At 43.9% G+C, this 25,097-nt stretch overlaps 1 protein-coding gene across 10 annotated transcripts in view; it reads left to right on the top strand.

The window, feature by feature from the left end:
- Positions 1 to 25,097, top strand: part of LOC106566761 (IQ motif and SEC7 domain-containing protein 1) — a 234,785-nt gene that overhangs the window by 188,946 nt on the left and 20,742 nt on the right. For 8 of the 10 annotated variants that reach the window (XM_014135133.2, XM_014135127.2, XM_014135128.2 and 5 more), the window contains 7 exons: positions 15,395 to 15,647; positions 15,972 to 17,251; positions 17,774 to 17,935; positions 18,830 to 18,952; positions 19,506 to 19,672; positions 20,989 to 21,131; positions 23,505 to 23,534. In XM_014135133.2, coding sequence (XP_013990608.2) covers positions 15,395 to 15,647; positions 15,972 to 17,251; positions 17,774 to 17,935; positions 18,830 to 18,952; positions 19,506 to 19,672; positions 20,989 to 21,131; positions 23,505 to 23,534 — 2,158 coding nt within the window. Of the gene's footprint in view, positions 1 to 13,647; positions 13,846 to 15,394; positions 15,648 to 15,971; positions 17,252 to 17,773; positions 17,936 to 18,829; positions 18,953 to 19,505; positions 19,673 to 20,988; positions 21,132 to 23,504; positions 23,535 to 25,097 lie in introns of those variants that run through there. The other 2 variants (XM_014135129.2, XM_045693064.1) reach the window with 2 other exon arrangements.

Here is a 25,097-nt window from a genome sequence, read left to right on the forward strand (position 1 = left end):
ACCATTCTCAAAGGGATATTCATCTACAAACAGGTGAGAGGCATTGGAAAACTTCCCTGGTCTTTGTAGTTGAATCTGTGTTTGAAATTCATGAATTAGTAAAAATGTCAAAAACATAATTGCACTTTGGCATTATGGGGTATTGTGTGTAGGCCAGTGACAAAACATCTCCATTTAATCCATTTTAAATTCGGCTGTAACACAAGAAAATGTATGTGTGCTGTATTTCTGCCCATTGTCATGAGTTGAAGGGCATTCCTGTGGAGTCACTGGCTGTGACTGACTGATGGGGCTGTTATCTTATGGCTGGATTGTCAAGGGCAGGTGTGGAGTGTGGTGCGGCGGCTAATTGAATTATTAATTACTGAGAGAATGACTGTCTGGTTGTTAGCATCGCCACTAGACACATGACAACTGGCAGGCTCAGGTTCAGACAGCAGCCATCCAGCACCAGGTCTGACTGGGCCTGTACGTTGGTGTGGTGAGGACTGTACTGTAGCAGCCTATATTGGGAGTGCTTTGTGGATGACGGCCATATTGAGTGAGTGGTCTGTTGATGATGCACCACCACCGAGCCATCTCTCTTTCAAAAGAGACAGTTCTTTACTGCATCCGTCCTGTGCTCATGAATACCTTTGGGGCTCTTAGTTTAATACAGAATTGATCTTTTTTAAGTCAATTAAAAAATCAACCCCTATAAGAGATTTTATCAGTAAATCAATCATGATGCGGAATAACTCATTCACTTACAATGGGAAGTAAAGCATAGAGAAGGAAAATAAGGAATCGAGGCAGTCAGACAGTGAGTCACGTGGGCGTGGCTTGCTATATAAAGCAGGCAGACAGGCATTGAGGCATTCAGTTACTGTTTGATTGAATGTTAGAATGAGCAAAACAAGTGACCTAAGCGACTTTGAGAGAGGTATGATCGTCGGTACCAGCATCTCAGAAACGGGCGACCTCCTGGGCTTTTCACGCACAACACTGTCTAGGGTTTACTGATAATGGTGCGATAAACAAAAAACAACCAGTCAGCGGCAGTCCTGTGGGCGAAAACAGCTCGATGATTAGAGGTCGAAGGAGAATGGCAAGAATTGTGCAAGCTAACAGGCAGGTCACAAACAGGTAAATAACTGGTGTGCAGAATGGCATCTCGGAACGTACAACTCGTCGGTCCTTGTCATGGATGGGCTATTGCAGCAGAGGACAACACTGGGTTCCACTCCGATCAGCTATATACATGAAGAAGCAGATCCAGTGGGCACTCGATAACCAACCCTGGACAATGGAGGAGTGGAAAAACATTGTCTGGTCCAACGAATCACGGTTCCTGTTGTGTCATGCTGATGGCAGAGTCAGGATTTGACATAAGCAGCATGAGTCCATGGACCCATCCTGCCTGGTGTCAATGGTACAGACTGCTGGCGGTGGTGTACAACTGCGTGATGCAACAGAATTGTGGTGCGTATCAGTGGTGCTGCAGGCAGATGAGGAGACAGTTTGCACCAGAGACCGCGTGGTCACTGGAATTAAGGAACAAAGCTCACCAGACACCATAAGTCAGTTGAATCAATGAACCTAGAGCTGTGGCATTACAGCCCATAACCCACACCCGTCACCCTAACCCTCACACCACAAACAGTGTGCCCTCTCCTGTAGAGTAGATGTTCTCCAAACACAACAAAAACAGATGTTTTCTATCTCCACTGCCAGCCAGTGACTCATAAATACCAAAGCAAACACTGGTCCTGGGACTGGTGTTCTGTCTAGACAGTCATTCCTCATTCCTAAGACGGTGTGCCAACGCTCCTGCTAGCTCAGCCACTGAAACTGAAGTAGGAGATAGTTAAAATGAAGAAGTCAGAATTAAAGTAGTAAAAATCACGACTGTGATGAGGCCGATGTCAACTGGAAACTCTCCTAACGATCCCGTCAGTTAACTTGGCCGGCTCAGCTAGCCAATTTCCAGCTGTACTACACTGTAAATTCCAATCTGGTTCTGTATACTAGCTCTCATTTGTGAGCTATTTAAAACAAATCCATTAATATCATTATTGGACCTGAAAGGAGAAATGTATCTCAATTAGGCTTGTTGTATCTTTCAATGATTTTTTGTAAGACATCTAGTGGCCCTTTTGGGTACTTTAGGTGATCACATGTGTCTAATTATTTCTTACCCTCTGTGTGGCCTTATCACATGTAAAATATATGGAATAGTGAAATGAATTTCTGTCTGTAATAAAGTCCTTTTGTGGGGAAAAATGAATTCTCATTGGCTGAGCCTGGGCCTGGCTGCCAAGTGGATTGGCCTATGCCCACCCATGGCTGCAGCCCTGCCCAGTCAAGTGAAATCTATAGATTAGGGCCGAAGGAATTTATTTCAATTGACTGATTTCCTTTTATGAACTGTACCTCAGTAAAATCTTTGAAATTGTTGCATGTTGCGTTTATATTTTTGTTCAGTGTATATATATATATATATATATATATATATATATATATATATATATATATATATATATATATATATATGAATAAATAAATAAAAAATTCAAGTATAAATTACCAAAGTTATGATAGATTGACATAAATTTTCTGTTAATTACCAAAATTACTGAAGATTCCGGTAGCTTTGGTAAACTACCAGTAGATTTGCGACCCTAATCTGAGTGTTGTTTATAGCTTTGTTGTTTTTCTAACGCTGCACTTGCACTACATTACCATGTTGCTGTGTGGTCTGTTGAACTTTGACCTCCGAAAAGGTTTTTACACATCTGCGTCTTTGTGGACCACAGTTTGCGTTTGTATTTATGAGCTCTCTGAGTCACTGGCTGGCAGTGGAGAGAGAAAACATCTGTTTTTGTTGTGTTTGGAGAACATCTACTCTACAGGAGAGGGCACACTGTTTGTGGTGTGAGGGTTAGGGTGACGGGTGTGGGTTATGGGCTCTAATGCCACAGCTCTAGGTTCATTGATTCAACTGACTTATGGTGTCTGGTGAGCTTTCTTCCTTAACTCCAGTGAAGTACAAAAGGCTAAACGAGAAAAGGAAGGACATTCTGTCATACACCAAGCTCAACATTGTCTTGACAAAGATGAGCAAAAAAGACTATAAAATAAATAAAACCAATACTGAGCTATATTGTATAAAACGAATGGAATTATATTATTTTATGATAATACAATTGCTCAGAGAAAGACATTTTATTTACAAAGTAATTAAAATAAATCTAAAGATAATGTTCAAAATTCTTGCCACCCCTGTTTTGGATACTCTAGCACCCTCCCATTGCGAGGATAACGACTCTGAACCTTTTTTCTAAAATGTTTTATGAGATTGGAGGACACATTAGGAAGGATCTTAGACCATTCCTCCATACAGAATCTTTCCAGATCCTTGATATCCTCCGTCTGCCCTTATGAACAGCCCTCCTCAATTTAACCCACAGGTTTTCAATGCGATTCAATTCCCAGAGAGAGAGATTTTGTGGTCAATTAACCATTTCTTTGTGGATTTTGATTAGTGTTTGGGGTTATTGTCGTGCTGGAAGATCCAGTTGTGGCCTAGTGACAGACTCCTGGAAGAGGCAACCAGGTTTTTGGCTAAAATGTCCTGGTACTTGGCAAAGTTCACGATGCCGTTGACATGGGCCCCAGGACCAGTGAAAGAAAAATAGCTCCATAACATCAAAGATCTACTACCATATTTTACTGTAGGTATGAGGTACTTTTCTGAATATGCTTCTGCTTTTCAATGCCAAACCCACAACTGATGTGCTTGGCAAAATAGCATTATTTTCATGTAATTTGAACACATTGGATTTGAGTCTGGATTTGACTCCCTCCCCAACCCTTCTAGAATGCAAACGCATTCAGACACAATCGGATCGTCTGATTGGTACCAGAAACCGATGGGTTGGGCCAGAGCCAGAATACATGTGGAGAAAGCGATGTTTTGAGAATTAGTCATTGGCTTTGATACTCTGATTAGTTAGAGATGATCCAATCGCTGATGACTTTGTTTTGTACAACTCCCCTCATCGCCACAAAGGACTTCAATGATGGCAGATTCAGACTGAAGTATGTAGTGATGATAAGCGATCGATAGAGCAGTGGAAGAATTCAGTGAGTCGTCAGGCAACTGGAACTCCTTCAGCCTGCACGTCATTAGCAGTCCACTATTCCCAGAACCCCAGTGGATGTGACTCCTCTTTTCCGGGAAGGCGTGAATTTTGCTCCCTCTGGACTGTGTGATGGAATAAGCTGAGGCCTTTGCGTGTTTATCAGTATATGCAGAGAAAAGGGGAGGAAGGAGAGAGAGAGGAACAACCCACCTCTGGCTCCCCAGCTGAAAATCACTACCAGCTGAACTGACACCCTGCTCCAGTCCTTCCAGATCCAGACCAGGAGGAAAGCTAGGGATCGTAGACCACCGTTCCTGCTTTTAGTTTGCTAATATAATAAAAGACAAGTCAAACTTTATGTAAAGTGATGTGGAAGGCAATATGAATCTCTCCTTTGGGAGGTGTTTCTATATCACTTGATTAATTGCCTTTCCACTGGTTTAAGCTTTCTTCTATGGTGGGTTGTTAATCCCCATCTTATCTGACCAGTGGTGAAAAAGTACCCAATTGTCATTCTTGAGTAAAAGTATAGAAACCGTAATAGAACGTTAGTCAAGTAAAAGTGAAAGTCACCCAGTAAAATGCTAAGTCTAAAAGTAATTGGTTCTAAATAGGTTTAAGTATCAAAAGTAAATGTAATTGCTCAAATATACTTTAGCATCAAAAGTAAAAGTATAAATCACTTCAAATTCCTTACATTAAGTAAAGCAGACAGCACCATTGAATACATTATTTTTTTTTACAGATAACAAAGGGCACACTCCAACACTGACATAATTTACAAGCGATGCATTTGTGTTTAATGAGTCCGCCAGAACAGAGGCAGTAGGGAGGACCAGGGATGTTCTCTTGAAGTGTGTGAATTTTACAATTTTCCTGTACTGCTAAACATTCAACATGTAACGAATACTTTTTGGTGTCAGGAAAATGTATGGAGTAAAAAGTAAATTATTTTCTTTAGGAATGTAGTAAAAGTTGCCAAAAATATGATTTGTAAAGTACAGATACCCCAAAAAACTACTTAAGTAGTACTTATTTTTAGTAAAGTATTTTTACTGCAGTACTTTCCACCACTGTATCGTGTTGGCTGATAAGGACACAGTGGAATTTTTTTCATAACTGAAATAACCAAGTGTAGTCTGTAGATGTGTTGTTATTAAACGTTCTCTCCTGGAGTTATAGTTGAACTCGGAAGTTTACGTACACCTTAGCCCAAATCCTTTTAAAGTTTTTCACAGTTCCTGACATTTAGTCCTAGTAAAAAAATCCCTGTCTTAGGTCAGTTAGGATCACCACTTTATTTTAAGAATGTCAAATGTCAGAATAATAGTAGAGAGTTTTATTTCAGCTTTTATTTCTTTCATCCATTTCCCAGTGGGTCAGAAGTTTACATACACTCAATTAGTATGCGGTAGCATTGCCTTTACATTGTTTAACTTGGGTCAAACGTTTCGGGTAGCCTTTCACAAGCTTCCCACAATAAGTTGGGTGAATTTTGGCCCATTCCTCCTGACAGAGCTGGTGTAACTGAGTCAGGTTTGTAGGCCTCCTTGCTTGCACACACTTTTTCAGTTCTGCCCACACATTTTCTATAGGATTGAGGTCAGGGCTTTGTGATGGCGACTCCAATACCTTGACTTTGTTGTCCTTAAGCCATTTTGCCACAACTTTGGAAGTATGCTTGGGGTCATTGTCCATTTGGAAAACCCATTTGCGACCAAGCTTTAACTTCCTGACTGATGTCTTGAGATGTTGCTTCAATATATCCACATAATTTTCCATCCTCATGACGCCATCTATTTTGTGAAGTACACCAGTCCCTCCTGCAGCAAAGCACCCCCACAACATGATGCTGCCACCCCCGTGCTTCACGGTTGGGATGGTGTTCTTTGGCTTGCAAGCCTCCCCCTTTTTCCTCCAAACATAACGATGGTCATTATGGCCAAACAGTTCTATTTTTGTTTCATCAGACCAGAGGACATTTCTCCAAAAGGTACGATCTTTGTCCCCATGTGCAGTTGCAAACCGTAGTCTGTCTTTTTTATGGCGGTTTTTGAGCAGTGGCTTCTTCCTTGCTGAGCGGCCTTTCAGGTTATATCGATGTAGTTTACTGTGGATATAGATACTTTTGTACCTGTTTCCTCCAGCATCTTCACAAGGTCCTTTGCTGTTGTTCTGGGATTGATTTGCACTTTTCGCACCAAAGTAGATTAATCTCTAGGAGACAGAACGTGCCTCCTTCCTGAGCGGTAAGACGGCTGCATGGTCCCATGGTGTTTATACTTGCGTACTATTGTTTGTACAGATGAACGTGGTACCTTCAGGCGTTTGGAAATTGCTCAGAAGGATGAACCAGACTTGTGGAGGTCTACAATTTCTTTCTGAGGTCTTGGCTGATTTCTTTTGATTTTCCCATGATGTCAAGCAAAGAGGCAGTGAGTTTGAAGGTAGGCCTTGAAATAATCTGTCTGTAAACAATTGTTGGAAAAATGACCTGTGTCATGCACAAAGTAGTTGTCCTAACCGACTTGCCAAAACCATAGTTTGTTAACAAGAAATTTGTGGAGTGGTTGAAAAACAAGTTTTAATGACTCCAACCTAAGTGTATGTAAACTTCCGACTTCAACTGTGTCATATGAGGCCCTGCTTTCCTCTCCTCCTCTCTCCCTTCTTTTCACCCTTCACTGTAGCCTGAAACATCTGCTCTCTAAAACACAGCTTTTTCTTCATTCGTTTTTTTCTGTTCTCTTCCTCTCATCAGGAACGACTGACCTGACAGGGGGGAAGTGAGGGTGACCTTCAGGGAAAAGAACAGCAGGATGGCACGTGGAGTCTCTCTCTCTCCTTGCGCTTTCTCTCCTTACTTACACCATTTTGGTGGCTGAAGAGGGAGAATTAGAATTCTGAGGGAGAGTGGGTGCTGTTGCGTGATGGATGAAGGTGGAGAAGTGAGGATAAGACTGTGTATGCGAGACTTCAGTATTCCATGGAAAGGGCCAGTGCAGTAAAGGAGAGGGAATTGTGCACGTAAAGCAACCATATCCACTACTGTCATACATAGTTTTGGCCTGACACAATGAAGAACAACCCAGAAAACTCTTACAGTAGCTTAAGAAAACCAGATTCTACATCTCTGTAACAAAGCTTATTTCTGACAGGATCAGTCTTTGTGAGAAGCGCATGCAACAATAGACAGAAAGAGATTCACTGTAGCACCAAAGGTTCAGGGCTTCATGAAGCTGTTTATTCAGTTCATCATAGTCTGTTATGCCAGAGAGACCACCAATTCCAATATTGCCCTGAAATGAAATGATGGACTATATCAAATACAATAAATCATTTGTACTGATGAAACCATGAAAATCGCAGGTCTGTCAAATTCATAGTAAAATAAAGGCATTGTTATAGCCGGTCTCTCTGGTAGTACTGTGGCAGGATACTCGGTGCGCCTGCCTCATACTTCGGGGACGAGTGCGTCGTCACACAGTTTGCCATGACAGATGGTCGGGAACACTTGTCCCCACGGCGATTATGCAACAAGTGTGATTTTCACTCTGTCACACTGGGTGTGTTGGTGCTGCATGCAGGAAATAGGCCTCTGTGTGTATCTTAACTCTAGCTTGCTGTCTGCAGGTCTAGACTGTCTAGATACAGTACACTGTGTCTATCTAATGCCCAGAGGGAGGCAGTTAGCGTTGTTTTACTGTCAAGGTAATGTGACCCTCGGTGTCTCAGCCCAACAGAACAGAGAGTTAGACTTAATGTTATCCACTTAATCTGTCACAGGGATCTACTCTGATATAGTCCCCTGTTGAAGAATTGGTGTGTAAGAAAGCTGTGGATGGTGTGTACGATTTATGACCTGGCCCGAGTATCCTGGAAGGATATTGACCTCATCCCGTCAGTAGAGGATGCCTGGTTATTTTTTTTAAATGCCTTCCTCACCATCTTAAATAACCATGCCCCCTTCAAGAAATGTAGAACCAGGAACAGATAAAGCCCTTGGTTCTCTTCAGACCTGACTGCCCTTAACCAACACAAAAACATCCTGTGGCGTTCTGCATTAGCATCGAACAGCCCCCGTGATATGCAACTTTTCAGGGAAGTTAGAAACCAATATACACAGGCAGTTAGAAAAGCCAAGGCTAGCTTTTTCAAGCAGAAATGTGCTTCCTGCAACACAAACTCAAAAAAGTTCTGGGACACTGTAAAGTCCATGGAGAATAAGAGCACCTCCTCCCAACTGCCCACTGCACTGAGGATAGGAAACTCCATCACCACCGATAAATCCACTATAATTGAGAATTTCAATAAGCATTTTTCTACGGCTGGCCATGCTTTCCACCTGGCTACCCCTACCCCAGTCAACAGCACTGCACCCCCTACAGCAACTCGCCCAAGCCTTCCCCATTTCTCCTTCTCCCAAATCCAGTCAGCTGATGTTCTGAAAGAGCTGCAAAATCTGGACCCCTACAAATCAGCCGAGCTAGCCAATCTGGACCCTTTCTTTCTAAAATGATCTGCCGAAATTGTTGCAACCCCTATTACTAGCCTGTTCAACCTCTCTTTCGTGTCGTCTGATATTCCCAAAGATTGGAAAGCAGCTGCGGTCATCCCCCTCTTTAAAGGGGGGTGACACTCTTGACCCAAACTGCTACAGACCTATATCTATCCCACCCTGCCTTTCTAAGGTCGTCGAAAGCCAAGTTAACAAACGGATTACCGACCATTTCGAATCCCACCGTACTTTCTCCGCTATGCAATCTGGTTTCAGAGCTGGTCATGGGTGCACCTCAGCCACGCTCAAGGTCCTAAACGATATCTTATCTGCAGCCGTATTCATTGACCTGGCCAAGGCTTTCGACTCCGTCAATCACCACATCCTTATCCGCAGACTCAACAGCCTTGGTTTCTCAAATGATTGCCTCGCCTGGTTCATGAACTACTTCTCTGATAGAGTTCAGTGTGTCAAATCAGAGGGCCTGTTGTCCAGGCCTCTGGCAGTCTCTATGGGGGTGCCACAGGGTTCAATTCTTGGGCCGACTCTCTTCTCTGTATACATCAATGATGTTGTTCTTGCTGCTGGTGATTCTCTGATCCACCTCTACGCAGACGACACCATTCTGTATACTTCTGGCCCTTCTTTGGACACTGTGTTAACAACCCTCCAGACGAGTTTCAATGCCATACAACTCTCCTTCCGTGGCCTCCAACTGCTCTTAAATACAAGTAAAACGAAATGCATGCTCTTCAACCGATCGCTGCCTGCACCTGCCCGCCCATTCAGTATCACTACTCTGGACGGTTCTGACTTAGAATACGTGGACAACTACAAATACCTAGGTGTCTGGCTAGACTGTAAACTCTCCTTCCAGACTCACATCAAACATCTCCAATCCAAAGTTAAACCTAGAATTGGCTTCCTATTTCGCAACAAAGCATCCTTCACTCATGCAGCCAAACATACCCTCGTAAAACTGACCATCCTACCGATCCTCGACTTTGGCGATGTCATTTACAAAATAGCCTCCAATACCCTACTCAATAAATTGGATGCAGCCTATCACAGTGCCATCCGTTTTGTCACCAAAGCCCCATACACTACCCACCACTGCGACCTGTACACTCTCGTTGGCTGGCCCTCGCCTCATACTCGTCGCCAAACCCACTGGCTCCAGGTCATCTACAAGACCCTGCTAGGTAAAGTCCCCACTTATCTCCGCTCGCTGGTCACCATAGCAGCACCCATCCGTAGCACGCGCTCCAGCAGGTATATCTCACTGGTCACCCCCAAAGCCAATTCCTCCTTTGGCCGCCTCTCCTTCCAGTTCTCTGCTGCCAATGACTGGAACGAACAAAAAAAATCTCTGAAACTGGAAACACTTCTCTCCCTCTCTAGCTTTAAGCACCATCTGTCAGAGCAGCTCACAGATTACTGCACCTGTACATAGCCCATCTATAATTAGCCCAAACAACTACCACTTCCCCTACTGTATTTATTTATTTATTTATTTATTTATTTTGCTCCTTTGCACCCCAGTATTTCTACTTTGCACATTCATCCACTGCAAATCTACCATTCCAGTGTTTTATTTGCTATATTGTATTTACTTCGCCACCATGGCCTATTTATTGCCTTTACCTCCCTTATCTCACCTCATTTGCTCACATTGTATATAGACTTATTTTTCTACTGTTTTATTGACTATGTTTGTTTTACTCCATGTGTAACTCTGTGTTGTTGTATGTGTCGAACTGCTTTGCTTTATCTTGGCCAGGTCGCAGTTGTAAATGAGAACTTGTTCTCAACTTCCCTACCTGGTTAAATAAAATGTCTTAAGAGTTTTGTCTTGCTATGACAACAATGAGTTATTAGAACTACATTTGATTCAGTTCAACTCAATACATTCAGATCAGCTCAATACATTCAGATCAACTCAATACATTCAGATCAACTCAATACATTCAGATCAGCTCAATACATTCAGATCAACTCAATACATTCAGATCAACTCAATACATTCAGATCAACTCAATACATTCAGATCAACTCAATTCATTCAGATCAACTCAATTCATTCAGATCAACTCAATACATTCAGATCAACTCAGTACATTCAGATCAGCTCAATGCATTCAGATCAGCTCAATACATTCAGATCAGCTCAATGCATTCAGATCAGCTCACAACATTCAGTTCAACTCAATGCATTCAGATTAACTCAATACATTCACTTCAACTCAATACATTCAGATCAACTCAAGGTGTAGCCTATTTATCCACAAGGGCCAATTTTAGCTGGGTTTAAAGTGTAAGTGCAGACAACGTATGATACATACATACAGTTGTAAAGTTGGAAGTTTACATACACTTAGATTGGAGTTATTAAAACTAGTTTTTCAACCACTCCACAAATTTCTTGTTAACAAACTATAGTTTTGGCAAGTCGGTTAGGACATCTACTTAGTGCATGACACAAGTAATTTTTCCAACAATTGTTTACAGACAGATTATTTCACTTATAATTCACTGTATCACAATTCCAGTGGGTCAGAAGTTTACATACACTAAGTTGACTGTGCCTTTAAACAGCTTGGAATATTCCAGAAAATGATGTCATGGCTTTAGAAGCTTCTGATAGGCTAATTGACATCATTTGAGTCAATTGGAGGTGTACCTGTGGATGTATTTCAAGGCCTACCTTCAAACTCAGTTCCTCTTTGCTTGACAATACTTTTTTAAGGGAAAATCTAAAGAAATCAGCCAAGACCTCAGAAAGAAATTGTAGACCTCCACAAGTCTGGTTCATCCTTGTGAACAATTTCCAAATGCCTGAAGGTACCACGTACATCTGTACAAACAATAGTACGCAAGTATAAACACCATGGGACCACGCAGCCGTCATACCGCTCAGGAAGAAGACGCGTTCTGTCTCCTAGAGATTAATGTACTTTGGTGCGAAAAGTGCAAATCAATCCCAGAACAACAGCAAAGGACCTTGTGAAGATGCTGGAGGAAACAGCTACAAAAGTATCTATATCGACAGTAAAATGAGTCCTACATCGTCATAACCTGAAAGGCCGCTCAGCAAGGAAGAAGCCACTGCTGCCACGGGGGTGGCAGCATCATGTTGTGGGGGTGCTTTGCTGCACGAGGGACTTGTGCACTTCACAAAATAGATGGCTTCATGAGGAGTAAAATTATGTGGATATATTGAAGCAACATCTCAAGACATCAGCCAGGAAGTTAAAGCTTGGTCGCAAATGGGTCTTCCAAATGGACAATGACCCCAAGCATACTTCCAAAGTTGTGGCAAAATGGCTTAAGGACAATAAAGTCAAGGTATTGGAGTGACCATCACAAAGCCCTGACCTCAATCCTATAGAAAATGTATGGGCAGAACTGAAAAAGCGTGTGCGCGCAAGGAGGCCTAGAAACCTGACTCAGTTACACCAGCTCTGTCAGGAGGAATGGGCCAAAATTCACCCAACTTATTGTGGGAAGCTTGTGGAAGGCTACCTGAAACGTTTGACCCAAGTTAAACAATTTAAAGGCAATGCTGCCAAATACTAATTGAGTGTATGTAAACTTCTGACCCACTGGGAATGTGAAATAAAAGCTGAAATAAATCATTCTCTCTACTATTATTCTGACATTTCACATTCTTAAAATAAAGTGGTGCTCCTAACTGACCTAAGACAGGGAATTTTTACTAGGATTAAATGTCAGGAATTGTGAAAAACTGAGTTTAAATGTATTTGGCTAAGGTGTATGTAAACTTCCGACTTCAACTGTAACTGTCACTTTAAATCTCACTGCAAGACCCTAGTTTTCTGCAGTACTTCACAAGAATAGCCGTTCTCTGTCTGTATTCAGCTAATTCCTCCATGTTCTAGGTGGCAGTCTGGCTGGCCGCTGTGGAGACACGTCGATCGTCGTGTTTACAGAATTCACACGCCACTGCTTGATTGAGATGCGGTTGAGTGTCTAAAACGAATACAAAAGGGCTTACAAAGCACAATGTGTCTCTGAGAGAAGTTTTAAACCGATTGTGCACCTTTGAAACCGTAGTGTCATTAGCCGTTTCTTAATGCCTTTCATGTGTTAACCCTTCTGACTCTTCAGCTGTGGTGCATACGTTAGTAGTGCTAGTTCCCATTTAGCAGTCAGAAGGCCCCTACATTTTAGTCAGGCAATTGGAGGACCTACTAAACCTTGACTGAGGGTCTTAACATGGTGTCAGTATGTGTTTGAAATGCAGAAGGGTTTGTTGTGAGTATTCTATACAGTCATCCCATTATAAGGCTGAAAATACCCTGTGGTCATGGTCAGGGGATTAACACTGGTTGTAGTCAGCTGTGACTGATATCTGTTTGTAGGTCAGATGATATAGGCAAACAACCTTGCTTGTTACTTTGGTACTTTGGGTGTGGTGTAAGATGGGTCAAATTCACTAATGGTCTTCATATCAAATTATATAAACACTAAGAGGTATCACAATTTCTGATTTTGCATGTAATGGAAATTAGAAACATCATTGTTAAACTATTAAATCGTAACTAAAAGCCTTATTGGCTGTAGTTTTTATTACAGCTTTAAGATTCATTTCTATGTTTGTAGTGTACAACCAATAACGAACTCCCCTGGTCATAACTCAGTTGCTGGCAGCCTTCTTCCTGTATGATGAGGGAAGCGGTTTAATGTAGCTAAGAATCCAGGGTTTGTCCGGTGTATACTACAGATGAGGTCAATATTCAAACCCAAACATATCCTGTGTAAAAGGGAAAGTTCCCATGAAAAGAGTTAATGACAGGAGTTATATATGGGGAAGCCACCCTCACTCACAAACACCCCTTCCATGTTGACTCATTGAATGGATTTCAATTTGAGACTTTTCGATTGATTAACATTTGTATATATTTACCTTGTCACTCTAAGCTCAAACAGGACTTTGGAATATTTACTGAGGCTCCTATACGCCAAACATGATGTAACTGTCATTGCACGCTGGTTGACCTTTGAACTGCATGGTGCAGACTTACTGCGGAGGGAGCTGCTCTGAGTGTGTTCATATATACAGTCATTAGTGTGAACTCTGGACTGCTGTTGGCAATCAGACATGGTGGACAAGGTATGGAGGAAGAGTTGGCAGTTCATAGAGCACAGGAGATCTCTGCATGTGAAGCAGCAGTCTTCTCCAAATGTTGAACGTAAGAGTGAGTGAGTACCCTCTCCTGTTTAACTTCCTGCCAGGTTGAAGGGTTGCTTTCAAAGGTTGGGTTGAAGGGTTTGTATGTTGATTGCACTGCTTGGTTCTTACTGTGTCATCACGCCAACAAATGTGCTGACTGCTGAGTTTTTCATGGAGATTGGCTTGGTGACGTGTTACTCTCTCTGAATACTAGATAATGAATGGGGCTGTTACAGTCATATTTCGAATAGTAATCATGGCCGACCCACTTACATGCACTTTTAATCAGCGCACAGTGTTGAGAAGTTGATGTAGGCTGTGTCTAGAAATGTTACTGTCAGCAGTTTTGAGAAATGACCCGTGTGAGTCGTGTTAAGGCTGAATGCTGCTCTACCACCATCTATGCCGTATTGGGTCTGTAATTCCGTTTTTAAACACACAGAAACATGGACTTCAGCCCTCACTGTTTTATTTGGCTGTTTTCATTTAGACATCAACAGCTTAGTTGGAATTCATGCTGTGAGGACTTGATTCACAGACATTTCCTGAACTTATTCAGCAGCACAGGGGTTAAAGTTGTGTAGACACTCTACTCAGCAAATTGGATGCAGTCTATCACAGTGCCATCCCTTTTGTCACCAAAGCCCCATATACTATCCACCACTGTGACGTGTATGCTCTCGTTGCTTGGCCCTCGCTTCATACTCGTCGCCAAACCCACTGGCTCCAGGTCATCTGTAAGTTTTTGCTAGGTTAAGCCCCACCTTATCTCAGCTCACTGGTCACCATAGCAGCACCCACCCATAGCACGCGCTCCAGCAGGTATGTCTCACTGGTAACCCCCAAAGCCAATTCCTCCTTTGGCCGCCTATCCTTCCAGTTCTCTGCTGCCAATGACTGGAACGAATTGCAAAAATCACTGAAGCTGGAGACTCATATCTCCCTCACTAACTTTAAGCATCAGCTGTCAGAGCAGCTTACAGATCACATCCAACTACCTCATCCCCATGCTGTTATTTTTTTTCTTCTTGTTTGCACCCCAGTATCTCTACTTGCACATTCATCTTCTGCACATCTATCACTCCAGTGTTTAATTGCTAAATTGTAATTATTTCGCCACTATGGCCTATTTATTGCCTTACCTCCCTTATCTTACCTCATTTGCACACACTGTATATAGACTTTTTTTCTATTGTGTTATATACTGTATGTTTGTTTATTCCATGTGTAACTCTGTGTTGTTTGTGTCGCACTGCTTTGCTTTATCTTGGCCATGTCACAGTTATAAATGAGAACTTGTTCTCAACTGGCCTACCTGGTTAAATAAAGGTGAAAAAAAAAAAATGAAAGAATGACAGTTCCAAATGAGTACTGAATGGTCAATGTTGGTGGTTGTACTTTACTGTCCTGAATAGGTTCTAGAGGAGTAATGGATGAGATGACTACTTGATGAGTGTCAGTGGATGGGCACAGGATATGAAAGCTTTGAATGACTGTGTTTCTCTGTATCATTGCAGTGTGGAGGCGTGTATCATTGCATTAGAGTCACTGTGTATCTCTGTGTGTCTGTTATTGCAGTGTGGAGGGGGATGCGCGGCCCAGTGAGAGCGACGGTGGAGCCAGCTACAGGGGCCCAGTGATCAGCCCAGACCGCTTCGAGGGCCCCCTCTACGGCCACGGAGTGCAGCCCGGCCCCCAGCGGCCCCCCCGCAGGCCCAAGCTCCAGCACTCCCAGTCCATCCTCCGCAAGCAGGCCGAGGAAGAGGCCATCAAACGCTCCCGCTCACACTCAGAGGGCTATGAGCTGTCGGCTGACCTCCAGGACAAACAGGTAGAATACCCTGGCCCCACTGTCTGATTGTCTGCAGACACACTCATCAACATCTATACAGATGTCGTCACCTAATATCTCCGCTCCTGAACGACTGTATCATTGACCACACTACACACACCCTAACTAAGCATCTACAGATACCTTTGTAAAAAACAGTGGCATTGCTTTGCTAGAGGTTCTCTGCTCATCCTGGACATTTGTATGACTAACAAATGATAGTAGTTGTCCCTCGACAAGCTCAGTTCAGTCCCACGTGTATGAGCATGGGTCCTCCTTTGTGAAGGGCTGTTGTGTTATAATCATGGTGTTGTTATCCGTCAGGTGGAGATGCTGGAGCGTAAATATGGCGGACGCTTCATAACCCGGCATGCGGCCCGAACCATCCAAACAGCCTTCCGTCAGTACCAGATGAACAAAAACTTTGAACGCCTCAGGAGTTGTATGTCTGAGAACCGCATGTCCCGACGCATCGTCCTGTCCAATATGAGGATGCAGTTCTCCTTCGAGGGCCCTGAGAAAGTCCACAGCTCCTACTTTGAGGGGAAACAAGTGTCCCTGACAAACGACGGCACCCCCCTGGCCTTGGTACAGTCCGAGTGTGGGGACCTGGAGGTCCACCACCAGGCCAACATGGCGTCTCACCCGGCCTCCCAGAACCACCTAACGGATGCCATCACAGAGCTGGAGGACGCCTTCTCCAGGCAGGTCAAGTCTTTGGCCGAGTCCATTGACGACGCCTTGAACTGCCGTAGCCTGCAGGACGACGAGGGTCATGACCCCGAGGCCTTGGGCTGCCCCGAGGTGGAGAGGGAGGTGGCCTATCAGGTGAAGCCTCACCGCGGGGCGACGGGACGCAAGCGAGAAGACATGATGGCATCCTACAGCGATGTGACTCTGTTTATTGACGAGGAGGAACTGTCTCCCTCCATGGGGCTGTCGCGGGGGCCTGGTGACCAGCCCTCCAGCATTGAGTCAGACCTCCGCCTGCGCTCGGCCAACTCCTCCCAGGACTACTGGCCACTGGACCCCAAGGATGACGAGCGTGACACGGACACCAGCTGCCGCAGCACTCCCTCCCTGGAGTGCCAGGAACAGAGGCTCCACCTCCCCCTGCTGACCATCGAGCCGCCCAGCGACAGCTCCGCCGAACACAGCGACCGCTCTGACCGCAGCTCCATCAAACGTCCGCCTGTCTACGAGCCTCACGGGGGCGGGCACATCGTGGCATCCTCCCAGGCCAGCCCCAAACACATCTCTCATGGTCCGCCCCCACGAGGGCCCTCCCGGGACGACGAGGCTCCCCTCCGCCACCGCCACAGGGCGCTGGAGAGCCACCTGGCCATCAACGGCTCGGCCAACCGGCAGAGCAAGTCTGAGTCTGACTTTTCGGATGGGGACAACGACAGCATCAACAGCACGTCTAACTCCAATGACACCATCAACTGCAGCTCTGAGTCGTCGTCCCGGGACAGCCTGAGGGAACAGACACTCAGCAAGCAGACGTACCACAAAGAGACTCGCAATAGCTGGGACTCACCGGTCTTCAGCAACGATGTGATCCGCAAGAGGCACTATCGCATCGGCCTGAACCTCTTCAACAAGTAGGTGCTCGGCTTTGACAAAGTGCTGACGTGGCTGACCACTGATTGGTGTCATGAGCTGGTGTCAATGAGCTGTTGATGTTGTAGAGTGGTCCTGGTAGTTGAACCGAGGTGACCTACCTACAGTAATCACGGTTGTATGAGTGCCACACAATATAAGTAATAAGTCTAATTCAATTCAATTAGGAATGTTGAGGATAAGAGGATCTATTAAAATGGAAAAATGCATTTGTGTAAGATAGGCCTATAGGCTAAGCCATATATTTGGGCATTTGTGTCATCTCTTTGCATATTTATATGTCTACTTATTTAACTTATTTTACAGTCCATCTGTTTAACCTCTACTACATACAGCCAGACAGTGTTGCTCCATTTTCTGTGCCTTGGTTAAATATTATTATCCACCGTTTTCCTGCTGAGGACACTTCCTATCAGTCAGAATCAAACACCACACTTGGCTCTGTAAAATGATTGGATAGGCCGCATAAGGACACGCCTGCTTATATGTGTGTGTGTCTGCAGGAAGCCAGAAAAGGGTGTCCAGTACCTGACTGAGAGAGGGTTCGTCCCAGACACGCCTGTGGGTGTGGCTCACTTCCTGCTTCAGAGGAAAGGCCTGAGCAGGCAGATGATTGGAGAGTTCCTGGGCAACCGGCAGAAACAGTTCAACAGAGACGTCCTGGAGTGAGTACTGTTAATTGGTCATTTTTAAAGGCCAGGTCATGTGACCTGACCAGGAAAATCTCTGGACACTCTTTATAGTCTATCAATCCACCATGGATTGCGATATCACAGGGAATAACCTGGTATTCCAGTGCCTTGCACAGAGAGCGTTATACTGTAGGCCAGGCCAGAACAATAGATTAACTGTACAGAGTTCAGCAAACTATCCTCCATCTTCACTCTCACTGCTCCAAATGTTTCTCCTAACTGACAGGTTATTGCCCTGGAACAGCTGGCACTAACATTGTGACCATTAAAATTCAACATATTAAACAAAGATGGCTGAGGATGGCTGATATTGTACTGCAATGTTGAGGAAGCTAGCACGCAAGCATTTCACCGCACGTTTTATACCTGCTGTGAACGTGACTAATACAATATTTATTTGATTTGATTTTTTTATTTCAACTTTGTATATCTGTGGCTTTGGGCCAGCCAACTAGAATGTCCACACTCTGCTGCTCAGGGAGAGAGAGAGAGGGGGGGACAGGCTGGACTCATTAACATGCTACAGGCGATAGAGATGACTGGCTGTGTCAATAGGACTAGAAAACCCCAAAAGTCACCCTATCTCAAGCACACAGATCTCCACATTTAAGAACAATCTGGTGCTCCTCACACTTGGCCTCTCAAATGTGTTTTGTGTCATTATCAAAGGGCTATTAGGGAGTTTCCTGTCAGATTTTGACTAATCTTGAACTGCTGCTCACAGAATGCCCCTGTGATCTGTGTGTTTCATCTGGGAAGTAAATGAGATGGACTTTTGTAAATGAATACTAGACAAATCATTGATCAACGATATATTTTTGGGTTAGTGAATGAATTGTTGGTTGGTTGGTTGGTTGTGTGTTCCAGCTGTGTGGTAGATGAGATGGATTTCTCGTCGATGGAGCTGGACGAGGCACTGAGAAAGTTCCAGAATCACATCCGGGTCCAGGGAGAGGCCCAGAAGGTGGAGCGCCTCATTGAAGCCTACAGGTGAGACAACAGAGGAGAGTACATAGGTTAAGGATGTACTGGAATAAAGATACATACCGGTGAGAGAAGCGTATACTGAAGGGGTTTGGCCAAGAGGGGCACACAGATCTGTTTTAGCGTTACTGTAATGGCTAAAGTACTGCACAATATTTTTGGAAAATATGTCACGAGAGAGACAGATTGTTATTTGCTCTTTTGCATTACATTTTCAAATAGAGTTCCTCTGACGTTGACCTAAGTCTTGGAAATGCAAGTCACTGCTAGCTTTGCTCACAACACCATGTTGGCTAAAGGACTGGTACACACACGATACTGCAATATGATGGCATGGTACACACACCATGCTGACAGTTATTGACCATCGTCTGATGCATTGTATCCTGAACACGTTTTCACCAGCAAGTCAACAAGACAAATGTCCACATTGTGTGGACTATAAGGCTTTTAACATTCTGTTGCATTCGATGATGGCTCTCTATATCAAAAGTCTCCATGACTCTTTCAATCTCTGACATGTGATGTCATCTCTCATTCCTGTTTGTTTGTATTCCAGTCAGCGCTACTGCATCTGTAACCCCACGGTGGTGCGCCAGTTCCGGAACCCTGACACCATCTTCATCCTGGCCTTCGCCATCATCCTCCTCAACACCGATATGTACAGCCCCAACGTCAAGCCAGAGAGGAAGATGAAGTTGGAGGACTTCGTTAAGAACCTCCGAGGTGAGAGAGAGAAGTGGAAATGTCAGGGTTTCTGAAGTCAAAACTGAGACTTTGTCCTCTACATACTTAAGAGAAAATAAAAATGATAAAATGAACTAAAAACTGCATAAAGTGAGTGCGGGACATTCACAATACGATTGCTTCACCCTTTCAACAATGCTTATTGAATAAAAAACACTTGAGCATGTTCCACTATCATGTGTCTGTAGAAAATAGGAAACACACATCCACTCCAGTTAAACATAATCTCGTTCCCAGACACTTCCGCCCAAATGCACAAAGAGTCTGGTGGACCAACGTGCCAACCTTGGCCTTCGTTAGCCATTACAGAAAGACCGGGAGAAACTCCCGGCGCATGGGCATTGCCTTAATCGGCTTAACCTACCAACCAATCATCTCCCACAACACCTTCCCCCTAACCCTCCCCTGTACGCTATCATACCTCATGAACAGAGCCACGCCTCGCAGTCGTGTGATTCGCAAAGATATTATGACAAATACTAGAATTCTAAGGTCGCTCCCACTAAGGCCAACTTTGAATCGTTGATGTACCAGGCTTATATGCGCTGTGCATAATAGCCTGGGGACGAGGTTAAGCACAGCATGAATGTTCAATCACACCTGGAACTGGCTCCACTGTCCACAGACAGAATGTCACTCCTCTGACACCTGTCACGACAATACTGTTTATTTCTGCTACGTAATCAGCATTTCAATCACAAATGCAACTATTTCATGACACACAGATGAAAATAATATATTTTTCACCGGTAGGGTGACAGCAGCATGTCGACTATCTGAAGAAGTTGCCACATGTCACGTGTGTTAAAATGACATTTCACTGTCTGTCAGCCTTCTGGAAGTTGACAAAGCAGGCTGTGACTGAGTCGGGGCTGTTTAAGGTGTTGGTGTTATAACAGAGTGATAATTGTGAAGAAATGTGTTACAACTGATTACTTGCTCCTTCACACAATCACATTAGCATTTGTTATTATTGGGTGAGCAGTGTGATAGAAGCACATTAAACTATTTGTCTTATTTTGCCATTTGAGATTTTATTTGAGAAATAAAGCATGATGGGATAATTCATAATCTATCGTGATGAGTGTCAGTAATGGGAAAACAACAATAAGTAATTGGTTAAGAGGGATTCATAATCTCACTCTACTTTCCTCTCTCAATGACAAGAACAGTGTGTGCATGAATTTGCCTGTGTGTGCGCCTGGGTCCATGTGTGGTGCGCCTGTGTGTGCATGCGTGTGTGTGCCTCTGTCTCTGAGTGAGAGTGTGTGTGACCCTTGTCTCCTCCTCCCCAGGGGTGGACGATGGGGAGGACATCCCCAGGGAGACTCTGGTAGGAATCTATGAGAGGATCAGGAAGAGGGAGCTGAAGACCAACGAGGACCATGTGTCTCAGGTCCAGAAGGTGGAGAAACTCATAGTGGGCAACAAAAAACCGGTGAGGAACTAAACTTAACTAAAACCCTTCTTCTACAGCACTTTTTGCAGAGCACTTGATCCAAGGCAGATGATGGAAATGCCCTTGGGTTTTACGCTGGAAAGACTTGTCATCTTAATGAAATGTGTCGCTCCATAGCACTACGATTAACTATTGTGTTCGGTTTGTCAAAGACATGCATTTATCGAGAGAGAGAGAGAGAGAGAGAGAGAGAGAGATGTCTTCACACATTTTCGTATTTAAAGTTATCACCTCTTCTCCTGCTGTTGGTGTGCAAACCCTCACAGAAAGAGGAGGGCTTCTGCAGTACTGTATTGGCAGTCCACTGGCAGCTGCAGGGTCCTGTGGCTGTAGTACTGTAGAGTAATGAGTCATGTCTGACTCTAAGACCTTCACACTGGTGACTTTAATACACCCACGGCCCTTGAGAGGTGTCAGCCACCTCATTTTACATTTTTGTCATTTAGCAGAGCAACTTACAGTTAGTGCATTCATCTTAAGAAAGCTGGGTGAGACAACCACAGTTCACAGTCCCAGTAAGTACATTTTTCCTCAATAAAGGGACTCTGCTGTCCCATCATCAGAGGGAAACTGGTTCCACCATTGGGGTGCCAGGACAGAGAAGAGCTTTGACTGGGTTGAGTGGGAGCTGACCTCTCGTAAGGGTGGGACGGCCAAGAGACCAGAGGTGGTGGAACGGAATGCTCGGATTGGGATGTAGGGTTTGAGTATAGCCTGAAGGTAGGGAGGGGCAGTTCCTCTTGCTGCTCTGTAAGTAAGCAACAGGGTCTTGTAGTGGATGTGAGCTTCAACTGGAAGCCAGTGGAGTGTGTGGAGGAGCAGGTGACATAACATGGGAGAACTTGGGAAGGTTGCTGTAGCATTCTGGATAAGTTGCAGGGGTTTGATGGCACAAGTGGGGAGCCCAGCCTCTGCAGTCTAATGAAGAATGAACTCCCATAACCTTCCCTTACTTGGAGAGAGAGAGAGTTTGTTGAATGTTGTTCTTCTGTGTTACCAATGTGTCTCATTAATGCCTTAACACTTAATATAGTGAAGTACTGCATATAGTGAAGAAGCCTAGTCTGTACCTGTAGCCATGAATTACATTTCGGTCATGTAAAGATAGAGGGGAACAAGGCCTGAGATTCTCAGTGACCGCATGAATTTGAAGTTATTAAACCCTTATACCCCAGGAAGCTCCAGACGGACTGATTTTAGCATGATGATGGACTCCTTATATCTCCCAGTAGTGGAGCAGAAGGTGATCACTCCTTCACCACACGCTATAATGTAATGCAATGAAAAATGATCCCTCATCATCACTAAACAGCAGTATCAAAACCCTCAGAGGACCCACAGTACAGTGAAGAACCTGGACATTAAAATCCACATTAGACTTCCGTCCTATAACAATCTACAGGTAACTGCCAAAATAAAGGAAACACTTGAGTAAATACATACTATATTGAAAGCAGGTTCCAGACAGGTGTGGTTCCTGAGTTAACTAAGCAATTAACATCCCATCATGCTTAGGGTCATAGTGTGTGTGTCTGTGTCTGTCAGTCACCAGATCTCAACCCAATGGAACACTTATGCAAGATTCTGGAGTGGCGCCCGAGACAGAGTTTTCCACCACCATCAACAAAACACCAAATGATGGAATTTCTCGTTGAAGAATGTAGTCACATCCCTCCAATATACTTCCCGACACTTGTAGAATCTATGCATTGAAGCTGTTCTGGTGGCTGTTGATGTTGGTGTCTTTTATTTTGTCAGTTACCTGTATCTGTCCCCACTTGTACTGTAGACCTGGAGGATTCATTTTCACCTCTGTTGTTTAAACCAGTGTTTCCAAACCCTGGTCCTCCAGTATCCCCAACAGTACACATTTTTATATTAACCCTGGACAAGCACACCTGATTCAACTTGTCAACTAATCATCATGTCCTCAACGAGTTGAATGAGGTGTGGTTGTCAAGGGCTACAACGGAAACTGTGTACTGTTGGGGATACTCAAGGACCAGGATTAGGAGACACTGGTTTAAACCACCTCATTCAACTCATTACTGACTGTCGAATTACCTACAGGACAACTGCAATACTGAGATTCTACTTTGAGGTTCTCATGAGGGTGGTTTATACGTAGTGTAGATGGCTCATAAACACACAGCCAGACTAATCCTGAACCAGGCTGTAACCATACACCTTCAGAGGGAAGAGCCTGTATGACCCCATCAATGAGATGACCTATGAGATGTAATGTGACTAATGTACTGCATTTATATGTAACATGATCTAGGTGATGTCCTGTAAGCACATAAACAGTAATGAGGTTCTCCTTTTGATCTTCTCTCTGTCCTTTCAATGCAGATTGGATCTCTCCACCACGGTCTAGGATGTGTAAGTACATATTCACCGTTTTCATGTAACCACCATGTAGTCACTAGGGCTGTTGTGGTGACCGTATTACCGGCAGTCACGAGTCATGAAGGCAGTCAAATTCCACATGACCGTTTAGTCACAGTACTTAGTCTTCTCCAAGCTCTGATACTGCTGATGGTCATTAGTAGCCTACCAAACATGCTAACTGCCTGGTACTCAGCGCTCTATTGTCCCGCTAATCACTCTGACATCAATGCAAATGTATTCAAAATGTAATCAAACACTTCATGAGAGCCCATGAGATCATCTTGTACAACATTTCTATAGGCTATGTAAGCTGCGCGAGAAAACAGAGTTATGGCCTCTATTAAAAAGAGGAGAATCCCATCAGCTTTCTATAGGCTAGGCCTACTATATTTATTTCTCAAATTTCCTCGTATTAAGCACATTGCTTGTCTTTACAACAGGAGTATAGTCTACCGGGCTGGCATGAAAATGAAACACGAGAAAAGCGTCCTCCATTCGCTATTTAAGGGCATGCGGTTGAAGTCGGAAAGTTAAATACACCTTAGCCAAATACATTTAAACTCAGTTTTTCACAATTTCTGACATTTAATCCTAGTAAAAATTCCCTGTCTTAGGTTAGTTAGGATCACCACTTTATTTTAAGAATGTGAAATGTCAGAATAATAGTAGAGAGAATTATTTATTTCAGCTTTTATTTCTTTCATCACATTCCCAGTGGGTCAGAAGTTTACATACACTCAATTAGTATGCGGTAGCATTGCCTTTAAATTGTTTAACTTGGGTCAAACGTTTCGGGTAGCCTTCCACAAGCTTCCCACAATAAGTTGGGTGAATTTTGGGTAATTCCTCCTGACAGAGCTGGTGTAAATGAGGCAGGTTTGTAGGCCTCCTTGCTCGCACACGCTTTTTCAGTTCTGCCCACAAATTTTCAATAGGATTGAGGTCAGGGCTTTGTGATGGCCACTCCAATACCTTGACTTTGTTGTCCTTAAGCCATTTTGCCAAAACTTTGGAGGTATGCTTGGGGTCATTGTCCATTTGGAAGACCCATTTGCGACCAAGCTTTAACTTCCTGACTGATGTCTTGAGATGTTGCTTCAATATATCCACATAATTTTCCATCCTCATGAAGCCATCTATTTTGTGAAGTGCACCAGTCCCTCGTGCAGCAAAGCATCCCCACAACATGATGCTGCCACCCCCGTGCTTCACGGTTGGGATGGTGTTCTTTGGGTTGCAAGCCTCCCCCTTTTTTTCCAAACATGATGATAGTCATTATGGCCAAACATTTCTATTTTTGTTTCATCAGACCATAGGACATTTCTCCAAAAGGTACGATTTTTGTCCCCATGTGCAGTTGCAAACCGTAGTCTGTCTTTTTTATGATGGTTTTGGAGCAGTGGCTTCTTCCTTGCTGAGAGGCCTTTCAGGTTATGTCGATATAGGACTCGTTTTACTGTGGATATAGATACTTTTGTACCTGTTTCCCCCAGCATCTTCACAAGGTCCTTTGCTGTTGTTGTGGGATTGATTTGCACTTTTCGCACCAAAGTA

Source organism: Salmo salar, chromosome ssa13 (genome assembly GCF_905237065.1).
Source record: "Salmo salar chromosome ssa13, Ssal_v3.1, whole genome shotgun sequence".
NCBI classification, from domain to species: Eukaryota; Metazoa; Chordata; class Actinopteri; order Salmoniformes; family Salmonidae; genus Salmo; species Salmo salar.